Source organism: Phyllostomus discolor, chromosome 4 (assembly GCF_004126475.2).
Source record: "Phyllostomus discolor isolate MPI-MPIP mPhyDis1 chromosome 4, mPhyDis1.pri.v3, whole genome shotgun sequence".
Classification (NCBI taxonomy): domain Eukaryota; kingdom Metazoa; phylum Chordata; class Mammalia; order Chiroptera; family Phyllostomidae; genus Phyllostomus; species Phyllostomus discolor.
The window spans coordinates 42,002,740-42,027,663 of record NC_040906.2 but is presented as its reverse complement, the minus strand read 5'-3'; the positions used below and the strand labels follow the sequence as shown (position 1 = coordinate 42,027,663).

Sequence of the window (24,924 nt, the reverse complement as noted above, 5' to 3'; positions counted from 1 at the left end):
AAGTAACTATAACATAGTAGGTGTTCAATAAATATTTGTTAACTACAATTATTTTGGGAGCAGAATAGTATTCCATAATAAGTAAGAACTAAGGTACGGGACTGAAACAAACCTAGGTGTTATTTGTGGTTATAAACTATGAGCTGGAAAATGTAGGATATGTTATTGGATCTCTCTGCATCTGAATTTTTCAGATGTAAAATGTGGATGATTATACTACCATATACATAATAGGCTTTGTATGAGATCTAATGGGATAATGTCTATAAAGCATCAGTAAGCACCAGATGGGTAACTGACAACCTAAAAATTGCTTATAAGCACAGTACCTAGCATTTAAGTGCTCAATAGTTGGTAGTTACTTTTTTTCATTTATAATAAATACATGGAATAATTTGTGGTTAAAGTTGTTTTTGATGAACCTGTGATTGTTTAAATGATGCAAATAAATGTTTCAATTGATTATTTTACAGTGCCCTGTAGATAGCCCGGGCTGAAATATCACTCTTTTCAATAGGGAGAAATTTGGTTTTTAATTTTACATCAGTTTCAACCCAACAAAAATTTTAATATTTGGTGTTGGAGAATGTTTTCATTAAACACAATGTGGGGAAAGAAAAATTGCAAAGGAATCTTGTGATTTCTTTTGCAGAAAAAAATCACCCTTTTATAATCAGAATCATCCTTCTATAATTGGTGTTTTGTAAATTTGCATGTATGCACGCTTGGTTTTTGGAATCCCTGTGGAAGGACTTGCTGTAATGCTTCTTATATTGTGGGTATATATTTACTGCATAGCAGGCTTCTTCAGCAGTTTTACAGGTAGTGAAAATGTAGGAAGTCAGAAAAATATGTTTTAAACTCTTGTCAATCTGCATGCAGAAACAATTTAAAAACTTAAAATATCTTTGCAGATTTTATGTAAATTGTTATTTCACAAATGCACAAAACGTTCCTGTGGGCAGTAACAGCAGAAAGGGAAGGTGGAAGGGCAGAAAGTGGGAAATAACTTTGTGTGCTGTAGATCCCTTGGATTAACCTAAAAGCAGGCAGGCAGAACGGCTCTGGGAAGCAGGAAGGTTTGGACTGTGACTAAGCCGTCTTCCTGAATAAAACAAGCTCATTATCCAGGTCAGCCCAGATCACCTCGTTCACTACCACAAGTCAAACACTGAAAATCACCGCTTTTGAAAAGTTCGGAAATACCTGCCCTCTCTCCAGTTACGTCTCATAAATCTAGATTTACACAGCACCAGTAAGAAAACAATCTGGTCGATTCCTTAAACCTACAGGTGAAACGCAGGTTTTCCGTTGACCAAAGGGCGTCCAATCGGCGCCTGTTTCTCAAGGGCCAATCAGAATTTGTCTTACATTGGGCGCTGGGAAAAAGCGAGCCGGAAGCCTGTCTCTCGGGAGTTGGTGTTTGCTATTGTTACCGGAGGGAGGTGCGGCGCTGAGGCTGCATTTGTTACCTGAGCGTCAAGGGACCGGCAGTTCACCCCTTTCTGTGCTGGCTGGAATTGCTTGTGTTTGTCCCTAGTCATTGCTCATGTAATGCACTCCCTTAACCAGGAAATTAAAGCATTCTCCCGGAATAATCTCAGGAAGCAATGCACCAGGGTGACAACGCTTACTGGAAAGAAAATAATAGAAACATGGAAAGATGCCAGAATTCATGTTGTGGAAGAAGTAGAGCCGAGCGGTGGGGGTGCTTGTGGTTATGTGCAGGATCTTAGCTTGGACCTGCAGGTTGGCATTATTAAGCCATGGTTGCTCCTGGGTGAGTATATTGATTTGTCATTGAGGCCTTTGCTCATATTACCTTATCATTATTCCCCTCCATATGTAATATAATAGTTTGTACTATCAGCGGTCCTACTGGAAAGTTCAAATGTTTCCTTTTTTGGACATGAGATTTCCATTAGCTAGCTAGAGATGTCTCTGCCCCCACAATATATCCACAGGAAGTGCAGGTGCCAGTAGCACACAGCACCTGGTATTTGAATTTTTAGAAAAGCTTTCTTTTTGTTTTTCTGACTTCTCTGGAGGATAAGACATTAATGTAGTGTTTTCTTTAATTATAAAAGGACATAACTTTTTTAAAAATCAAATTTAAAAGAATGTTCTTATTAGGCAAAACTTCAAGTTTCAACGTAAAGTTATTGAAAAATTAGTACCTGAAATAGTCAAGTGCTTTGTTTGCTTGTTCTGCTGTTACAAACCATAGGGGGATGCGTGCCTCCTGAGACCACGTCTGTCCATGGTGGCTGTTGACACACTGTTAGGGAAAAGGAGGACTTTTATAACTATGAGCCTGAAGGTTTTGTGATTTTTTGTATCATGGAAATTACTGATTTTCTATACACAGATTAATCTGCAAATGGCAAATGAAGCACAAATATAAATGTGTAAACTTGTTAGCTAGGCAATAGTATGGCACAGCGTTCTTTAAAAAATAGTCAACGGCATTTTCAAGTTGATTTGAAAAGTTTTTCATTTATGAAAAGAGAAATTAAGACTTGGAAAGAATTCATTAATATTTATGAAGACAAGCCTGGAGTAGGAGTCAGAAATAGCCTGGGACTATGTGAAGTGTACACAGCATCTCGCTTCTTTTGAAAGAAAGGTAGTAGGGATTATTAGCTCCATTTTACAGATGGGAACTGGGTTTAAGATTTGTAAAGTAACTTGCTCAAGGTTAACACACCTAGTAAATAACAGCTAGACATAAGTGCAAATCTGATTGACTCCTGTTCTCCATGGATATATGGACTGTATCAGGGAGTCCAGGTTTTCAGCTCTGCTGTGCCTCTCTTTTACTAGATGAGCTAGTGCAAGTCTTTTATCCTCTCTGGGCCTCCTAAAAAGCCATCTGTAAAACGAAGTAACAGTATCTGCTTATCTCAGGGTGGTTCTGAGGTTGTTGTAAAAGTTTTATTTTCTTTTGTGAAAGGTTTTTGAAACAAATCAGTTGCAGTATACATGAGTTGTTATTGTGTTGTCTATTATATGAATTGTTGCATGAGCTAACCTTAAATTCACCAAATAAATATCTCCAACTAGTTTCTGCATCCCAATGAAAAATTAAGTGGGCCATCTAGCTAGTCTGGAAGGTTCACCCAGGACTTGCACACCATTTCTTGGAAGGAAATATATCCAGGCACATTTTTCAGTTATTTGGCTTCCATTGTAGTAATAATGGTTTTAAATTACTGTAGAATTTAAAATTTTGCTTATTATTTTTTCTTCACCTAGACCAGCCATCTTCAACTGGTGTGTCACAGCAGACACACTGGTGGGACACAAGAATTTTTAAAACATGCAATACCTGACTATTTAGTCAGGGGCACTGACCTCTTTTGCCGTAGATTGTCAGATAAAAAAATGACAGCTCATACAACAATAGTCATCTGGTGTGAATGAATAAAATTATACCTATTTTTTTTTTGGTTAGATCAGCACAAAATGTATTTTTTAATGTGCTGCAGAATTTTAATAATTTATGTGTGCTATGAGATGAAAAAGGTTGAAAGTTGCTGATCTAGACTTATCCAAAGTGAGTGGATCACAGCAGTATTCTCCGATTGGTATTGGAAGCCTTCCCGGGATCCTAGGAGAGTACTGGGAGGGGCTTGTGAAACTAGTCCTTATTTGGTCCCCTCTCTACACCAGGAAATGGGATATTTTCATCAAGCACAACCTCCTTCTGAGAAGTGGATTGACCTTTTTCTGCCCAGTTACAAGTGCCTTATTCTTTAGGGACCCTTGGATGATTACATCTAAAGTTCTTCCACAGGAATGATGCAGGGGTTGTTTCTGAGCAGACTAGGTTTCTTTCTGGAGATGGCAGTTGTTTCTAGGTTGCTTCCAAGAGCTTCCTTCACCTCTTCAAAGAAGCACAACTCCAACCCAGCACTTCATGCCAGTTAACTTAATATTTTTGGTGGGTAATAAAGAAAATAGAGAGCTAAATATCATAAATATGCTTATATAAATTATGATCTTATATAAACTTATATAATTTTAATATATTCTGTTTTAAAAATATAATCTGTTCTTTATAAGGTAGTTCATAAATTCAAACAAGCTTCTGCCTTTCGAAAATCTTACATGGGCCCTTGAATAGTCAATCAGGTTGCTAAAAGATCTTAGTGAGTATTTTTGTCCTAGGTTTTGCAAATTACATTTTAACAAAAGTCACTACAACTTTTCTTCAGTCAAATGTGATTTGTATGGGTAGTGAAATGCTGCACTATTATTTGTTATATTCACTCTGTTAAGAAGTCCCAGCTGGTGACATTTTGAGATCTCTTAAATTCTAGAAGAAAAGCTTGGGATCTTTTATGAGATTATAGAGGATGTCTAAGATCTAGGAAGCCCAGTGTTTTGGGGGAACAGATAATGCATTAAATATGTATAGCTCTTTATTTTGTAAAACTTTTTCACAAATCTTGTTACCTTATCCTATTAATTTATACTCCTATTTCTGTCCATTTATGAATGGTCATTCCCACCAATTTTATCAAATAAAAGATTTCTCTTTGGAATATGTTATTTTTTTAGTGATGTAATAAAGTCTTTTTGGTTTGTTTTTATAATGGTGGAAAGTGGTACGTAAATTAAGATATATTAGAATTTATACAGTATTTGCTATTTTTGTAAAAAATCTCAAGAAATAGAAATGGGATTCTGGAGATCTTATGTAACCTGTTTTATATAATACATCTATTATGACTGCAAACCATTGAACTTGTTTGAGGTCTCAACTCCAACAGCATGTAATATATACAGTGGTGGGCAAAACTAGGTTTACAATTGTGAATACACAAAACAAATTTTATTTTTGTATTACTATTTATTATTTATTTGTAGTACAAATGCAAACCTACTTTTGTCCACCCCTGTATTATTTCTAAATCATTTGTTGCATCTGTAATAGTTTCATAATAAGGCTGGGCCAAGATAATGAATATTAGCAAATTTTGTCAATGTACAATATAACTATAAATTATTATTATTATACTTATTTGATTAGTTCTAACCCTATTCAACTTCTTTTTTATTATTTAAAAATTGTGATACAGTTAAATTGGCTTAGTATTCAGTTCTGTGAATTTTAACACAAGTACAGATTCATGTAGCCACCATTAAAATAATCAAATTCTTAAAATTGATATTTCTTTTTATTCTTTTTAATTTGTATTTATCAATTTGAAAGAGAGACATCAATTTGTTGTTTTACTTGGTCATGCATTTATTGGTTTATTCTTTTTTTTTAAAGATTTTATTTATTTATTTTCAGGGAGGGGAGGGAGACAGAGAGAGAGAGAGAGAGAAACATCAATATGCGGTTGCTGGGGGTCATGGCCTGCAACCCAGGCGTGTACCCTGGCTGGGAATTGAACCTGGGACACTTTGGTTCCCAGCCCGCACTCAATCCACTGAGCTACACCAGCCAGGGCTTACTGGTTTATTCTTGTATGTATCCTGACTGGGTATCGAACCCACAACCTTGGCATATCAGAACGATGCTCCAACTAACTAAGATACCTGACTAGGGCAAATTTAATATTTGTTTTTAAATCTTGAGTAAAATAGTTTATAAAAGGATAGTATACTACTTTAACAAAACAAAGGTTTTAATAACATGTCATAACATAAAATTTAGTCTTTATTTTTTGAAATAATAAGTGTTTTACCAATAAAAGTTTAATATAAGACTGCAACACAAAGTAGCCATTTAAAATTGGAATAGCATTGATGTTTATATCTAGAATTTAGAGAGAATTAACCAAACTGAATACTACTAAGTATTGGATAAAACACACAGACTGATTACCTGAAGCCTATTTGTGTTGACTAAAATTTTGTTCCTCCATACAATTAACACTCTATAATTTTATTGTTTAAAAAGACAGAGCATACAAGTTGCATTTTTTGGTTTCAAGAATATTAAATTTTTATCAACATACTCATACTCTGGAAGTCACTTTCAAAATATGGCAGCTAACTCTGAAATATAATAGACCTGTTCTTTTGGCATGTGTGTATGTATGTGTTTAATGGAAATGATCAAAGTATAATAACAGTTGCAGGGGTGTCCAAACTATTGGTGTCTCTGGGCCACACTGGAAGAAGAAGAGTTGTCTTGGGCCACACATTAAATACATTGCAATGCAATCACATAAAAATCTCATAATGTTTCAAGTAAATTTATGATTTTGTTTTGGGCCGCATTCATAGCCATCCTGGGCTGCATGTGGCCAGCAGGCTGCAGGTTGGACACCCCTGGTAGGGTAAAGGAAAGGATCTCATTAATAGATTTTTCTTTTTATTTTCAGGACTAGTAAGAGTAGAATTGTTATTTAAAAGATGAGTGCATATTAAGTCACCAAATTCCAATTAAGTCTTTTGATCTAATTTCCCACCTGCCCCAGGTATTTAGGACTTTTGATAGAAAATTGAGAAACTTTTTAAATTTTTGGAGTATTGCCCTGACTTGTGTGGCTCAGTTGGTTGGGCGTAGCCCCCCACAAAGAGAAAGGTCGCTGGTTCGATTCTTATTCAGGGCACATACCTGGGTTGTGGGTTTTACCCCCTATTGGGGTGCATAGGAGAGGCAACCCATCAATGTTTCTCTCTCACATTGATGTTTCTCTCCATCTCTTTCTCCCTCTCTTCCCTTTTTCTAAAAATAAACAAATATTTAAAATAAAATAAAATTATGGAGTATTTCAAATGCATAGAAAATTCCAGACAATACTATAACAGACAACTATGTGTCCACCATTCAACTTTAACAAATGGTAATATTTTGATAGGCTAACTTTTGGGCAGAATAAAGTTGAATGTCAGCTCAGTGAGGAGTCTGTGAGCTTTGTATTACCAAGAGAATATTGACCAACCAGCACACTGGCTTTTCAGCTACCTAAAATCATGTCATAGAAGTTGGCAGATTTCCCAGATAGCTAAGGTAAGAAGAACATTATTTATGGAAATAGAACCTAATTCAGGAGAGTAAAATACTTGAATAATTAATATCCTATTTTTCCAATTGTATAATTCACTTTATTTTAACTAGTTATTCACTTGTAAGAGCTTGCTTATTATTTAGAGTCAGCTTCCAAGCATGAGAAATCTGGAAAGCCAACTTTGACAGAAACTGTAAAAGGATACAGCCCTGGTGGTGCACAGCATGTGGGTGGAATTCTACAGACCAACAGTGTTTGCTTAAATCTACTGGGTGTTCCCAAACAAGCTGGTACTAAGTCTGTTTTGGTGTTCCCAAACCAGCTGGTACTGTCTTTTTAAAAATATTCTTTTTTAAGTTTCAAAACAAATATTTATTGTAAAAATTACAAATGTGCATGAAAAAAAATCACCTGTAATCATACTAACATTTTGTTCTATGTTTCCTGTCCATTTTAAGCATATGCATTTTTTTATTACAACAATGGATAGTGGTATTTTGTAACCTGCTTTTATCACCTAATGTGTTTCCATACCCTAAATATTCCTCTACATAGGTCACTTCTAATATCTACATATTTCACTACACAATTGGACCATCTTTTATTGAACCCAACACTTATTATTGGGTTTTGTTTTTTAATAAGATTAAAGACAACCTATTATTAGGTGGTTGTTTTATTTTTCTGGTATTATAAATATACTGTAATAAACATCCTGATAGCTGATCTTTGTAATATCCAGAACATTTAAGACAAATTCCTAAAAGTGGGATATCAGTCTAAGAGTATATACAATATGAATATTTTTATAATTATTACCACACTGTCTTTCAGAAAGTTAGAATGAAGTCCTCCCAAGTTGTATTTCTTAAATGAAAAACTAACAGAATTGTTGCAAACATTGGATAAAATGTCAGGATGATTATTTTTATGTTCAAGGTGATATGATTTATTTCTTATAGGCTCACAAGATGCTGCTCATGATCTGGATACACTGAAAAAGCACAAGGTAAAACAAATGTTTCAGGTCTAGTACCACATAGAGAAAGTTACATTTATTAAATGTTATATTTATTTAGGAAAAACTGTTTTGGTCCACTTTAGATTTTAACTGGTAACATTTTTGCCTGTCATTTTCATTAAGTTGCAAAAATTATTACTCCTAATTCAAATATGTGGATTTGTAATCCATCTTTCCAATTTTATATTTTCTCAATCTTCTCTCACATATCCTCTTGAACCTGGCTTTGGAAGCACATATTCTTGCCTCTGCTTGTGTAGTTCCTCGGTGTGGTAAAGATTTTTCCCCTCTTCTTGACTAAGACCTACCCAGGCCTTGAGTCCTAACTCGTATACCACTTCTTCCCCAATGCCATTTCCTCCCATGCTCCCCCATACAACTGATGCAATTTATTATTATTACTATTTTTAAAGATTCTATGTATTTATGTATGTATTTTAAAGGTTTTGTCTATTTATTTATTTTTAGAGACAGGGGAAGGGAGGGAAACATCAAAGTGTGGTTGTCTCTCATGCACCCCCCACTGGGGACCTGTTCCACAACTCAGGCGTGTGCCCTGACTGGGAATCAAACTGGCAACCCCCTGGGTCGCAGGCCAGCACTTAATCCACTGAGCCACACCAGCCAGGGCTATTTATTTATTTATTTATTTATTTTAAAGATTTTATTTATTTATTTTTTAGAGAGAGAAGGGAGGGAGAAAGAGAGAGAGAGAGAAACAACAATGTGCGGTTGCTGGGGGCCGTGGCCTGCAACCCAGGCATGTGCCCTGACTGGGAATTGAACCTGCAATGCTTTGGTTCACAGCCTGCGCTCAATCCACTGAGCTACGCCAGCCAGGGCTATTTATTTATTTTTAGAGAGAGGGGAACGGAGCGAGAAAGAGGGGGAGAGAAACAGCAGTGTGTGGTTGCCTCTTGAGCACCCCCCCTACTGGGGACCTGACCTGCAACCCAGGTCAGGTGCCCCTACTGGGAATCAAACTGGCAATCCTTTGGTAAGCAAGCTGGCCCTCAGTCTACTGAGCCACACCAGCCGGGGCTGATGTGATTTATTACTTATTTCAGTATATACTCAAAATTTTTTTCTAGCCATCTACTATTTTGATAAATGCTATTTCAGAGTCATGGAATTGCTATGGTTGGAGGAAGGCAAGAGGTTTTTGTTCACATGACACTGATGATTTGAGAGGCAGGGCAGGGTGAAAGACAAACAGTGCACTGTGTGCTTTGATGAGGAAGTGCAGATTGCTGCTGGAGTACACAGGAGATAATGCTCTTAACTATATTTGCTTTGGGTTGGGTCAGGTTGGGCCAGGGATAGGAAGGACGGAATTCTTCCTGGAGGAAGTGATACTGAAATTTTGCTCTGAAAGGGTGTGGAGAGGAAGCAGATAGAAAAGTGGGTGGGGAGGGAGCATATGAGTATAGAAGAAACAGTTTGTGTAAGGACCCATGGGCAAGAGAAAGGTTGAAATTTTCAGGGATAGAAAAAGAAGTTCAGTAACCTTGATATAGAAAGTGTGAGAAAGAATGACACCAAGAGACAGGCCAGAGGTAAGCATGAGCCAGGTCACAAAAGTCTATGTAAGCCAGAGTAAAGAGTTTGGATTTGGTCCAACAGACAGTGGAAAGCCACTGAAAGGTTTTACCCAGGGACCAAATTTGCATTTTAGAAATACTGTTCACTAGAGGAAGTATGGAAAATAGATCGGAGGGATCTTCAAGCTAGAGATGGGAGACTAGTTTAGAGACTGTTGCAGTAATCTAAAAAACAAAAACAAAAACAGATGATAGTGGCTTACATTAGGCAGGGATAGAGATAAATCAGCAGGGATAGAGATAAATTGATGAGGTTTTTTTTTTAAGAGGGCGGAATCCTCACAATTTAACCATTATCTACAAATCAGGGTGAGGGGAGAGCAAGTTTGAGGGAGGCGGAGTCAAAGCTGATGGCCAGCTTTCTTGGGTAACTAAATAAGGTTGGTACCATTCCATGAGATAGAGAGGAGCAGGTTTTGGACAAAAAAGAATGAGGTCAGTTTTGAACATTTTTCATTTCAGATGCTATGGGTAATCTAGATTAGGTTATTCAGTAGACAGTGTTGATGTATGGGGCCTGAAGTTCAGGTGAGGTAAAAATATAAATTTAGGAACCTTCCGCATGTAAGCAGTGATTAGAATCTTTAGAACAGGTAAGATCACCTGCGGAAAGGTGTAAAGTAAACAGAGAAGAATGCCTACAACAGAACCCTGGGTAACACCAAACTCAAAGAAATAGTCAAAGGAAGAAGAATTTGCCACCAGAATGGTGTAGTTAAGAGGTCATAGGAAAGTAAAAAAAAAATGTGGTGTCAAGGGAGCCAAAGAAGGCTAGTTTAAGGAGGAGAAAGTCAGCAGAGTCAGATGTTGCCAGAAGTTTAAGTACAATTAGCACTAAATTCATTCATTCGATTTTGCAACAAAGAAGTTATTAGTGATTTGGGTGGGAAGTTTCATTTGAATTGGACACTAAAGCTAGCAATCAGGTGATTGAGAAATGGAAGAAATGATGGCAGAGGAAAAAAAAAAAAGGAAAGGAGAATGGGAACAGCCAAGGGAGAGAGATGGGATATTTTAGTTTTGAGCATGCTTTAGAGCTGGTGGTAGAGGAAGGAATTAAAAATAGAGCAAGAATTATGGCCAGAGGGATGTGCCATAAAAGTAGTAGTCAGGTTGACCCAAAAGACAGATGCCAGAATGAGCCTCATAAAGAGTGTGGGACAACATCATCCATTGTAGTAAGAAGATAGAAGAAAAATGTGGGTGCAGGTGTAGTCAAGGTTGTTAAATTTGATGGTAAATGTAAATGTTCCTATGTAATGGCTTCTCTTTATACTAAAGTAGTAAGTGAGGTGATCTGCTGGAGTAAGGAAGAGATAGTAGTGTTGAATGTTATTAGGAGAGTTGGGGAAGTTTGAAAAAGCTGATAGGGAGTAAAGGAGAGAACCTACTAAGGAAATACAGTTGCTAAGCATTTATGAGATTGGCTGTCATAAATTTATGGTCTGCAATATTGTGCAACTTTTTTCAAGCAGTGCTTAGCAGTCTGGGTGTACAGTCAACTTTTACCAGACAGGTGCAGGGGAGGTGGGCCATAGACTGTCAGTTAAATAAAAAAGGAAGTAAAGGCAAGAGGGGGCCAATGGATAAGAAGAAATCAAAAGATCATGGAGTTGATGTTTCTTGTGAGGTTTGATGGGAGTAACTGAATAAAAGAGCTGTTTGAATTTATTATATCAGACCTGGAGCGCTTTTGGGTGCTGGCCTTGAAGGAGTGTGATTGAAGTGGAGTGATGAGGAAAGTCATTGGAGGCTGTTAAACCCAAGTGTAAATCGCTATCACCCAAGGTAATGGTAGGACTTGAGAGGGGATTCAGCCAACTGAATGTCGAGTGCCCCCCAAAATACAGGCAGTTTGGATCAACTTCAAAAAGCAAGAATTGTTACCTGAGGGTGGAACAGAAATGATTTGAACAGGCAGGAAGGCAGGGAGTAGCCAAAAGGATGCCACCGTGCCTCTCACTCATGAAGTAAACGAGTGCTAGGCACCTTTCTAGGTTCAGGAGATATAGGAATGAACAAGGAGTAAGGTCCTTGCTCTTAGAATATGATACTTTGAGATGAGAATACATTCTCTGAAAGAATTCAAACGAGGCAGTTGGAGGAGTTGGGGGTGGCAACATGAGTCAGGGGAGGCCTTTCCGAGGATATTACATTTCAGCTGGGAACTGATGACAGAGTCAGCCATGCTTGCTTAGATCAGGACGAGCGGACTTCAGGCTGAGAGAACAGCAAATGGGAAAGTTCACAGTGGGGAGCAGGTGAAGTAATCTGTTCCTCCCTTCTGGCCTGTAACACTTAGTTCTGCTACAGCTCTTCACACCTCTCTGCTTTGTATTACAATATCATCCTCAGTAAACACGTTTTCCCCCCTCTATTATTCAGCAAACTTCTAAAAGATAGAGACCTTGTCTTACTTATTTTTGTTGCCCCCAGCTCTGAGAATAAAAAAATTGAACTGAGGCTAAAAATTTTGTGATAAACAGTTGCAATTAATTTCCACAGGGAAATAACTACTAACCAATTCATTAAGTAATTCAATATGTTTAGTTGTCAACTTGTGCTTAAACTGGACTCATTTTGTTATAATAATTCCTCAGAATAAGGAATAATTAAGCAGGGTAAAAATGAAAAATAGGTAAACTAATAAATTTGTTCACTGGCAAGTATTATTATTTATCCCATCTTATGGTATACTAGTTCAATTCTGGTTTCATTCTGGTGATGTCAACCAAGTAGCTGTTTGAAAGATCTTTCCCTGTTTCTGTGCACATGACCCGTTAAATGGCTAGAAGAAGTGGAGGTAAACTGAGCAGCTGAATAGAGTGTTTCTACAGAAATTTAAGGATGCTGCAAAACAAACTTACTGATTTAAATACATAACACATTTCAAAGGGATATCCTAACATTTAAGTAAAATGCTGTAACTAGGAGAAATTCTCTTGTGGAGGATCACTTCAGAAATTTCTATAGGAATTTTAATGTTTACATGTGGTAATAATGGTTGCTTTATTAATAAGATACTTCTTCAGTGCCTAGTGTTTGTCAGATAAAGCCCTATGGAGGATAGAAAACTGAGTGGAACATAAAAAATGTTCCAAGCTATTTATTGCAGAATTATTTATAATAGCACATTATCGAAAACAAACCATGTGTCCGTCAATAGGGAATTGGTTACACTTAAAATAGTGCACCCGCATCATAGAATACCAACTAGCTATAGAACGAATACAAGAAAGGGGTCTTTAAAGACTGATATGAAAAGAGCCCTAGGACATATCTGAATGGGACATGGCATTGCCTTTGTGTCAGAAGGGAGTGAGTAAAGCATTTACAAAAAGATACTACAAAGAATGTGCCAGAAACCAACAGAGGAGGTTGTGGTTGTCACTGGTGTGGGAAGTAGTGGAGTGGGGAGAGGCAGGGTGAAAGCAGGAATTCTTAAGGCTTCTTTTCATAATGTTTTATATTTGAACCAGTTCAAAATTAAATTTTATTGAAGTTGGAAATAATAAATATGAGGATTGAGATAAATTGTATGCCTAGCATATAATAAGTACTCAATAAAGGGGCTGTTCTCACTGTTCCTATCATAAAGGGCATCCCAAAGGCAACCACTGTTAGGACCTCTGTAAGTATGTTTTGGAATTGTGCTTGATGACTAGAAGGGTTTTAGGCTGTGTCCCTTTCAGCACCACCACCTGTGACTCAGTACTATTCTTTTCAGTCAAACCCATTCAATCAATATACATAAAAATTACATCTCCAAACAGCTAAACTACCTAGGCATTGGCTTAATAATCCACAGTATTTGTAATGCACTTTTACCTTTCAACAGGCTTTCCCAAGATTCTCATTTGTTCTCCATAATCCTGTGATGTATAGGCAAGATATATAGGTAATGATATCTATAATATAAATATAATATACAATATGTACATACATATTTTGTATACATATGTTTTTTGGAAGTTGTCAGACCTCATTCCTGGTCTTTTGGGAATATAGAATATAGTTGTAAAGAGAAAGCAAACACATCAATATTATAAAATATTGAAGATATTATGTAATTAAGGGCAGAATCTCATGATCCTGGCCAGAAGGACACTGGTAGTGAGAGAGTAAAGCAGAAGGACATTTCAGACTCTATTTTCTAAAAATGTCCTACCTTCTTTCTAGTTTTTCCCATCACCTCTCTATTTGAGAGTTTCTCTGGATTAAATGTTTAAGGTCCTCCACAAGACAGTTGGGTCAATAAATGGCCTATGGTTCTCCCTATGTGAAGCCTTGCTCCCTGAGTGTCTTAATATTCTTTTGGTTGTGAACCACAGAAACCTAAGAAAGGAAGAGAATGTATGTGATGATTTAGGGGGGTCTCTGGAACTCAAGGACAGAGCATGGCTATGCCAGAAAATAGAAGGCCATCTCTAGATGGCTACTCTCTCCACTGGCATCATGGCCCCGTCCGTGTATCTACTCTGCTCTTCTCCTTTAGAAGTAGGAATTTTCAGCTTCCCTGAGCACTTAAGAGAAAATAGCTGTCTTATATTTCTCAAATTTGCAGATCATTCTAATAATCTGATCAGCCTAGCTTAAGTCATGTGTCCAGTAGAATCCAGCCCAGCTGTTCTGAAGGGAGGCATGGGGCGCTTCCAGAGCCATACCTGGGCCAGTAGTCAGGGCAAGAGAGGCAGGACTGGACAAATCCTCTACAATATGTGAAGAATACATGAAAACACTGAGATCAGGCAAAAACCTAAGATGGAAAAAAACCCACCAAAAAACAAAAGAAGATGCACTCTAAAAAAGAATAAATACAGTGAGAAGCATGTTATGACAAGAAACAGTGATTCATTTTTCTTGTCTATTTAGCTTTTGGATTCTCTCAGTGGACTTTCCACGGCTCCTTCCATATGCTTGGTGGGCTCCAGGAAAGGGGCTCAGATGCATACATGGAGTAGGAGGTTGCTATGTGTACCATTTGAAAGAAAATCTTTCATGACCATCTCATCTTTCATGCACGTTAATTCATCATAGCCTCTGAGTTTGAGGCTCAGTGGCACTGATACTTTTTAAAAAGCTCACCAGGTCATTAGAATATGCAGCCACTCCTGAGAACCATGTGCTTATGAAGAAGAAATAATTATTTCCTTATGAAGGGAAGTTTGTGCTGCCGATGCACTTCCCTTGGTTAAATTTTTTATATGGACATTCATTGATTTATTCAACAAATATTTTAAGTACTTTCTGTGCCAACGTCACTGCTCATTCACAATGCTTACTTATAATAGTGAGCTAAACATGGTCTCTGCCCTCATGGAGTTTCTAATACAGTGAAGGACATAATCTGTAAGTGGTAAGGGGTATAATAGGACAAGTGTATGGGAAAATATATCACCTTAGTGACAGATGAGGCAGTCAGATAAGGCTTTCTTGAGGAAGTATTATCAAGTTGGTCATGCTTAAATTCGTTATTCTTGTTACAGATCTCAACATCCCATCCTCTTTTAATTAACCTAATTGAAGAGAATTTTTTAAAAAATCATCTTTTTCTCTTTAAGGTGACTCATATTCTCAATGTTGCATATGGAGTTGAAAATGCCTTCCTCAGTGACTTTATATATAAAAACATTTCTATCCTGGATCTGCCTGAAACCAATATCCTGTCTTATTTTCCAGAATGTTTCGAATTTATTGAACAAGCAAAAATGAAGGTAAGTTTTGTTTTGATCCATAGTTCTTCAAAAGCAGAAATTTAAAAATGAGTCTGTTATCCAATCTTTATTCTTTTTGTAATGAATATGTAGAGCACTATTAATAAATTTCCCCTCCAACAATATTTTATTAATTCTTACAACTATTTAGTTATTTTTTAAAGTTTTTTTTCTATTTTTTTATTTTAATCATTGTTCAAGTACAGTTTTCTACTATTTAGTTCTTTAATTGCTCTTTTCTCAATGAGATATTTATTTTTCAAATTAATTTTCCCTTTTCCTGTGCCTATATACTTAGATTTCCTTTGATAGTTTATAACCACTTGTCCACTGACCAGTTTGCAAGGTAATCAACTGGACTATAAGGTAGAGGTTGCTATAGTCCTATTAATGCATTTGTGAAGATTAATATGCCTTTATTGTTGTGGCTGAGGAGGTAGGGATTGTGAATTTGTGCATTTTTTAAAGATTTTATTTATTTATTTTTAGACAGGAAGGAAGGGAGAAAGAGAGTGAGAGAAGCATTAATGTGTAGTTGCCTCTCGCTTGTGCCCTACTGGGGACTTGGCCTGCAACTCAGGCATGTTTCCTGACTGGCAATTGAACTTGGGCCTGCAACCCAGGCATGTTTCCTGACTGGCAATTGAACTTGGGCCTGCAACCCAGGCATGTTTCCTGACTGGTGACCCTCTGGTTCACAGGCCAGCACTCAATCCTGAGCCACACCAGCCAGGGCTAAATCTTTTTATAAGTACTGCACGCTAACCGATTGCGCCACTGGAGCTCCTAAATGTGTGCATTTTTAATAATAGAATTTTAGGGTGCTCTAAGGACTAAATGGGTATTGCTTTACTGAAATTGTATGAAAATGCTGATAAGAAACTGTCCATTGGGTTTTCTGACTTTAGAAGACTGACAGTGTAATACTTGGATCTTGGTACTGGATCCAAGTCAACACACTGACACACTGGGCTTCTAGTTTGGCCACTAGCCGTAATTATACCTTGAAATGACATCATTTCAAATCAGCATGTAAATCTTCCCAAATTTATAGGAGAAAAATAGATGGGAATGTAGAACCATTTACAGAGAAAAGTTAACTCTCCGGGAACACCTAACAATTACTGACAGTTAATGTTAGAATCCAGTTTAATTGAATCCTGTCTAATGATCTCCCTTCTGTCTTTTCTCCTCCCCTTCCTTCCTTCTCCTCTCTTCCTTCTATTTAGTGATATTTATTGAGTGCTGTATGTGCCCTGCATTGCTTGAGGTGCCTTTTCTAGATTACACTGAGAATATAAAACTATTCAACCTTACCATCCAGCTTTATTCAATAGTAGATATTTGGATGAGAGAAAAGGTTTTCTAAGTCAGAACCTAGTATTTGCCAGTTTTTTCTTCTGTGAAAAATTTAATAGGCTCTAGATTGTAACATTCCCAGGTACCAGTAATTAAAGTTAAAAATAAAAATGACGATGTCCCTGTATTAGCTATTTCTCTATGGAGAGATAGAATATGCCTTAAGATGGTAAAGTATAGACAGCATTCGTATTCATATTTAACATTAGAAGGTATATACATGTTGTAGGTCAAAAATGGAAAGAGTGATAGTTAATTAAAATGGTCCTTTGCTTGGATTTCCTGAAAAACAGGACCTGAGACAAAGATTAAGAGCTGATGCTTCATTTCAGAGGTGCAATTGCCAGGCAGTGAGAGGGGGAGGAAGTGATTCAGGGAAGGATGAGAAGCAACATAAGGTGATATGTTGACCCTGCTGAGTACAACTTCACAGTGAACTGACAGTGACATAGCTGGATGCACCTTCCCTACCACCCAGAATACCTCTGGGCAGGGGGTACAAGGAAACCTCCATATGGAATTTGGGAGGGAGGGAAGAGAGAATTTATCTGCCTGGCTGTGTGTTGGCTCCTGTTCCCCATTGGTCAAAGTTTACCCACAGGGAAATAACTATTTCCCACAACACTTTGTGGAATTTTGAATTCCACAACAATTGTGGAATTGAGTCCCACAATTCCAGGGTACAACACTTGACTGCTTCAGCAGCCACCTTGAAGCCAAACCCAATGCCCTGTGGTGTTACTTTCCATCCAAGTTCAGGAGCAGCAAGGGAATCCAGAACTCTGTCTATGCAGAGACCGCTACTGGGAAAGAGCCAGGACTTTGTAAGGAAGCAAAACTCAATAGGCCTAAAAGGTGCAGTTGGCCATAGAGGTGATGGCTGAGGTGGAGCCAGTTTAGGGTGCATGAGATGATGGTACCAAGAGACTCTGAGGAGGCGCATAAAACATTTCTGCTGCAAATTGTATTAGAATTCCACGGCATGCCCTAATTTGTCAGGCCTTATGTTTTATATTGGGATCCTAATCTCCACATATATATGGAAACAATTGAAATTAGCATTTTAATGTGAGGATAATTTTGTTGTGGATTCTTTGGCATTTTGAAATGAGATGCACTTGAAAATTTGTTACAACAGATCTGGAAAAGGATTTTTGCAACAGATTTATGAATCTGGGAAAACTGCCTTGCAAAAGTAAAATAATCCAGTGAACTATAAACATAGTGTTGCTAATATGTGCTTTGGGTAGAGAGTCTTTAGTTCTAAGTTTTGTTGTTTTCCCCTTCCTCTGTTTCCATCTTTCTTTTGTGTTGTACCAAAAGAAGAATCAGGAAATGAAGTAACTAAAATGTTTAGTTCCACAGTGTGTGCTCACAGCTCACTCCATTTCATTCAGATCATTAACTTTTTAAAAGCCTGAAATAAGCCAACCTGTATCGATGGTGTTCCATCAGATCTATCACATTCATTATTAATGCAATATTACCCCATCAGCATTGGTCTTACAGTGTGTTCCTTTTCACTTGTAAAGTATCATTTTCAAGTTACCTGAAACGTTATTCATTTATTGACCTCATGCTGGTGTCTAATTACTTTTTCCACTTCACATTTTTGTAAGCTATTTGTGTCATCATTTACTACCTGATAAGTTTAACTATTTTTTTAAGCTACTTCCCTCCAGAATGTACCTAAGGGAAGGGAATTTTGTCTTTCCTGATCATTTTACACCCAGATTTCCATGCTAATAACACTAGCTTTATAGGAACACTATGTGTACATAGAATGTCTCAGGCTTTCTGTTTAGTTTATGATTATGGTTTTCTTCACATTTCCACTTATATTTCCCGTAATTTCTCTCTTATTTATAGACAAGTGGCTAAGTTATTATGTCCTTATGTGTACTTTACTAGATTACTTCAGTTTAACAAAAGATACTGTTTCAGAATTACAAATCTACCATCAAAGCACCTCAATCTTGGGAGGTGAAAAGGGGAGGTATTAGTCCATCGATTGATTGGTTTTTCCATTTTTTCCTTACAATGAACTGTATTTGAGAAGTGAATAAATCGATAGAATGAATTTTATTTTTATTTTATAATTTTTATGAGTATAAGATGGTACAATCGAGTTAATACCTTTTCTTAAAAGAGTAATGAAGAGTTTTGTTTGATTTTATTGCAGGATGGAGTGGTTCTTGTTCATTGTAATGCAGGGGTTTCCAGGGCAGCTGCAATCGTAATAGGCTTCTTGATGAATTCTGAAGAAATCTCATTTAACAGTGCTTTTTCTTTGGTGAAAAATGCAAGGCCTTCCATATGTCCAAATGCTGGTTTCATGGAGCAGCTTCGCACATATCAAGAGGGCAAAGAAAGCAATGAGTGTGACAAAATACAGGAATTAGAAGGGGACAACAGTTCATGAGTTACACTAGTAGATGATGGACAAATAATGTCTGAGTTGGCCTCTATAACCACCTTTCCCCTTTTTTTATAGAGTATAGTAATAAAAACTTCCTTTTTCTTGTTTTTTTTTTTTTTTTCCCAAGTGAAAATGGAGTCAGTTGATTGTCCTGAGATAGTCTATAAATAATTTTTACAATTATATTACTTTCTTTGATATTATAATGTGTGATTAAATGCTTCTTTGATTTGCTAAGGGAGAAAAACAGTGTATTCCCAAAAGTGATTATGTAGAAGAAAAAATGTTTAAATTTAAAATCTATGTTAGAACATGGAAAGCTTAAATCAGTTGATTAAGATGTTTGGTACTTTTCTATTCCAGCAACTGTATCCGTGAAGGAAAGAACTTGAAATGCTACTTGACTTACCATTTCAGAGGGAGATAAATTTCTTTGTAAATAATTGAAGATTAAAAACCAATACTTTAAACTTTCCAAGAGAGGTAACCAAAATGTGAAGGTTTATACAATATTTATGTAGTGATTACAATATTCACAAAGTTTTTATCTCCTTTTATGAAAATGTACTCACTTTTCATTTTGATTTTTAAATTTAATTATACTCCCTGGATTTATATTTTAAGTTCTTGTGTAGATTCTTCTCCATGACATTATTATGAGCTTATGGTGCTTTAATTAGGTGAAGCTAGTCTCTAACACTGTCTGCTTTTTATCCTGGGCTCCTAGCATTGTGTTTTTAGGTCCCATGGCATAATTTTATGATCTTCTTGGATCTGTGGAAAAATATTTTATACTGAATGATTGTTTTTTAGATATGACTTGTTAAATGATCTGTTTTTAAGTTCAATATTCTATTAGAGAACATATTTTTAAGGAAAGAAGGGTTATGGTTTTGTAAGGAATTTTAAATACATTGTTGGAAAGTCTAAAATTATTTACAATTTATCTCTGGCCAGAGGATTTGAATAGTTTCTTTTTAAAATATTAAGTCTTCAGGGGAATGGTCTGGGCAGAGGGGGGAAAAGGGGGAAAAATTGGGACAACTATAACAGCATAAAAAATAATAAAAAAATAAAATAAATAAAAATAAATGAAATATTAAGTCTCCATATTGGCAAGGCTGAACTCTATAAATTTGCTTAAAGGTATTTTTTGACTTATTCAAAATAAAGTGCACTTAAAATTAATATAATAATTATGATAGGATTTATTTAATAGCTTTCAAGTAACCTTTTATGACTTAGAAAGTATTGTTGCCATTTAGATATTATTAAGAAAGTCAGCTCTTCTTAAATACATAATCTAGTGTATTCCTATATGTAAGAAAGTACACACTGAGTGCATCTGTGTATTTGAGGAAGCAGGCTTTCTTATGCTGTCAGGGGCAAAAAAAGTAGAAGTGATTAGTATGTCTTGAGATCACTTATAGCTTGATAAGATGCCATCACATGCAAAACTATGAACTTTGTTTCTGTTGGGCAGTATAAATGTAATCAACCTACAGTGACTTTTCTGAAGCCAACAAAGGCAGATAGAATCATCTTAAATATGAGGTTGATGTATAATGTCTCCATAGTCAGTATTGCTGAGCATTTTCAGGGTGAACCTTTTCCATTAATGTAAAAACATTTATTTAAATACATTTTCTTTTGCTAGGTGCTGTTATCAGCCATTAAATTTGAAGCCTTGAATAGAACTTGTTCATAATGGATAGTATGTTACTTATGTCTGTATTTTGTATGCTCAGGTATTGCCTGTAGTTTTCTGGTTATGGTGCAAGCTCGTATACTCTATATCACCTACAGAAATACTTTGAGCATCTATTTTATTTTATCTGAAATGATAGTAGTTTGCTATATCTAAAATAGATCAACAAATGTAATTCAGTCATTTAAATTACGGATACTATATAAGGCAATGATGGGTCATATATATGAATATATAGTATATTTATTGTGTTTCCCATGGATATAAGTCACTCTGTCCTATCTGGCTATTTATAAAAAGGAATTTTATCATTATGATTCTTTATCTCACATATTGTAAATAAAAATATATACCAAATATAGGTCTGTTTTGAGAAAGAGGGAAAATATTTCAAGGAGTTTTTACCTCTATTTTAAAGTAGATATTTCTACAATTTTTCAAAAGAAGGAGGAAATGAAAATATCTTTTGTTTTTAAACATTAAAAACAAATAAAATATAAAGCCTTCCTAGCAACCTGAGAAAGATGATCAGAAAAAAGACTGGAAAATATGATATAATTCTATTTATTTGAAGTTAATATTTTAAAAACATTTTGCTAACTTTATGCTTTAATATAGGCATGTGATGATGACATATACTTTGTATTGAAAACCAAGGCCCTGGCTGGCGTAGCTCAGTGGGTTGAGCGCGGGCTGGGAACCAAAGTGTCCCAGGTTCGATTCCCAGCCAGGGTACATTCCTGGGTTGCAGGCTGTAACCCCCAGCAACCGCACATTGATATTTCTCTCCCTCTCTCTCTCTCTCTCTCTCTCTCTCCCCCCCTTCCTTCCCTACCTAAAAATAAAATAAATAAATAAAATCTTAAAAAAAAAAAAGAAAACCAAGAAATATTTAAATTTTTGAAAACTGAAGAAATCTTTTTCTTAGATTCTTTTGGATAAAATTTAGACCCTTATATTAACTCAAAGATTTCAGGGAAAATGGAGTGTAGTATTTAAAATCATCATTGCAGTTTTACTTGTGCATAACTTCTTCCCTATTGAACCTTGACTGAAATGTATGAATATACCACATTCATGTATTATGAATATGTATTGTGTAACCTAGGGTACATATTTCCATTCTGATTGATAATTTCACTGGTGATGGGGAAAACTTCTGAACTTGTCACCTGATTATTAGTAGTATAAATGGTTCAACTGTATATAGCAAGTCCCCCTCAAAGGTAATTTCTCCAAAGATTCTTGAAAGTAACAGGTAAAAATCAGAGTATTGTTGTAAAATCTTAGTGAGTTAACTCAGTGAATTGATACCTTTATAAGCAAAGCCACATACATTTTAAAGTAATAGAAATGTAGTACAATGAATTATTTAGTTTTGTCACGTAACTGTAAATAGTTGATTTTTCTGCCCAAAGGATCCTGAACATATTTAGTCACTGTGTAGTTATTTAAGAATTTAAACCAGAAGACTTTAAAGTTTTATATTCTTGTAATATATGCAGTGGCATTTATAGTTAACAAATTTATGGTTGTTTCCACAGATATACTTTAACAAACTTTTCAATTATAAGTGAAGTTTGACTTGTTTTGTATCCATATTTATAATGTATCCTTTATTGTTTCTAGGTATTGATATACTTTAATAAAATAATAAATTTACTATTTCCCCTGTTAATATCTTCATTTCTTTCAGGTTATTTGTTTAAAAAGATTTAACATATTTGCTGTCAAATTCTGGGTTCCAAAATCTTTTGACAGGACAAAAATTATACATCTTGCAATATAAATGACTTTAAGGTCTGTACAGATTTGTTTGCTCCGTACACGTTAAGAAATGAAAAGCTAGTATATTATAATTGGCATTACTGTGGATAAATGGGCATTGAAAAGTCAATAGAACCAGCTAGAATTTTAAGTCAATAGAAGATGTTGAGTTACTCTCAGATTAAACTACCGAATATTCTAACCATGACTGCACTGAGATTATTGGAACGTCATTCAGCACCCACTTCCCACTTACACACATTGTTACTTCTCTGACCTATGCAGTTGGGCTGTTTCCTCCCTCCCTCTCCCTGTTTTATCCCAACTGGTGTCTTGGCTATGCATTCCCTGAAAGTGCATAATGAAGGCTCTACTTCATTACCTGCTGTTCCCTTTACCTGGGACACTTTCCCACAGAAATATTAGAACTTTGATAAAATGTTACCTTCTTAATAAAACCTTCCCTGACCACCTTATTTATAATTGTTCCCATCTGGAACACTTTTATTCACCTTTCTTGTTTTATATATGACATGGCCCTAATTATCACCCAAATTCAGTATATTTTACTTATTTTGTTGTTTTCCTCGTCAAAACTGGAGCTCCCATGAGAGCAGAGATTTTTACTGTGTGGTTTTTCTATACCAGGTATATTCCATACCAGACCTTCAAAAATTGCTTACTAGAAGGAAGGGAAAGAGGATCGAAGGGAAAAAATGATGCATACCTTTGCAAGTTATATAAGTTTTGATGTTACTTTTTAACTTCCAAAGAGTGATAAGAAGAGTGATAAGAAAAATGTGGTGTAATGAGGGGTGTTATTGGTTGGAATGTGCTGCGCATGTGTACCTTGTGGAGCTGAAGAAAAGGAGGCTGCTATAGGGAACAGGAAGCCTGAGATGGTTTTTGGACAGCTGGGTAATGTGTACAGAAAAGGGAGTATTGGCTAGTGGTGTTTGGATTTGGTAAGAGAGACTGACTGAACAAAGGGAGATGCTGAGAGTCGACTGCAACTGTCTGCGCATTAGAAGAATAGAGAAAGAATAGGACTTGGTATCTGAATGTTTGATGGTAGAGATGGTGGAAGCCAGAAAAAGCACAGTGGACAAGATGAAGTGCTTCTATGAAGCATAACCTCCTTTCAAAGTGGGTATTGTTTCCATTTTACGCAAAATAAAATTTACAGAAATTTAATACCAATCCAAGTAATACAGGATTTAAGTAGGAAAGTTGTGCTCTAAATTCAGGTCTATTTGACCTTAAATTCTGCTCTAACATACTGTAACAAAATTATGTTAAAATCTAACATAATAAAATTTAAATTTTGGGTGTCTAAGAGAATAATGGGAAAGGGACAACTGGAATGGGGCAGATTTTAAGGGTAAGATTAGTTTGTTTTCAAGGTTTGATGTACTGGTAGGTTGTTCAGCAACCATTTGGAAAAGTATCATTTGGCTTTAGAGAGAGAAGGGGCATACAATAATAGAAATTATTTGCATGGATGTAACAATGGATGAGGACTCCAAGGGAGAACATAAAAAATGTTTTTTTTTAAAAAATTTTCAGAGCTTTTTATTTTATTTCATTTTTTATTAAATACTTTTGATTTTTATTGTTCAAGTAGTTTTCTGCCTTTCCCCTGCCCCTCCCTACCACCCTAGCCATCCCCACTTTTCTCTCCTGTTTCCAACCCCCCTTGTTTGTGTTCATGTATCCTTTATATTTGTTGAGAAGATAAAAAATTGAGGAGGAGAGAGAGTATGAAGGCTTCATTAACAATTCTATGTTCACACCGCTAAAGAAAACACAGGCTAAATGAAAAGGGAACCAACCATACGGGAAAATATATTTGCAAATGATGCCTGGGACAAGGGCGTGATCCCCCAAATATATAAAGAACTCACGTGACTCCACTCCAGGAAGACAGACAAACCAATTAAAAAGTGGGCAAAGAACCTGAACAGACACCTCTCAGGAGGACATACAGAGAGCCCAGAGACATATGAAAGGATGCTCAGCATCACTAGCCATCAGAGAGCTGCAAATTAAAACCACAATGAGATACCACTTCACACCGATCAGAATGGTCATCATTAACAGATAAATGTGCAGCAAGTGTTGGTGAGGTTGTGGAGAAAAGGGAACCCAAGTGCACTGTTGGTGGGAATGCAGACTGGTGCAGCCACTGTGGAAAGCAGTATGGAATTTCCTCAGGAAACTAAAAATGGAACTGCCTTTTGACCTGGCAATTCCACTGCTAGGATTATATCCTAAGAACCCTGAAACACCAATCCAAAAGAACCTGTGCACCCCAATGTTCATAGCAGCACAATTTACAATAGCCAAGTGCTGGAAGCAATCTAG

General features: G+C 36.3%; 1 protein-coding gene across 1 annotated transcript; it reads left to right on the top strand.

The window, feature by feature from the left end:
- Positions 1–1,389: 1,389 nt before the first annotated feature.
- Positions 1,390–20,470, top strand: DUSP19 (dual specificity phosphatase 19). Its single transcript, XM_028510582.2, has 4 exons — positions 1,390–1,780; positions 7,934–7,980; positions 15,155–15,307; positions 18,849–20,470. The coding sequence occupies exons 1-4, from the start codon at positions 1,555–1,557 to the stop codon at positions 19,086–19,088; spliced, it is 666 nt and encodes a 221-aa protein (XP_028366383.1). The 5' UTR covers positions 1,390–1,554; the 3' UTR covers positions 19,089–20,470.
- The last annotated feature ends 4,454 nt before the right edge of the window (positions 20,471–24,924 follow it).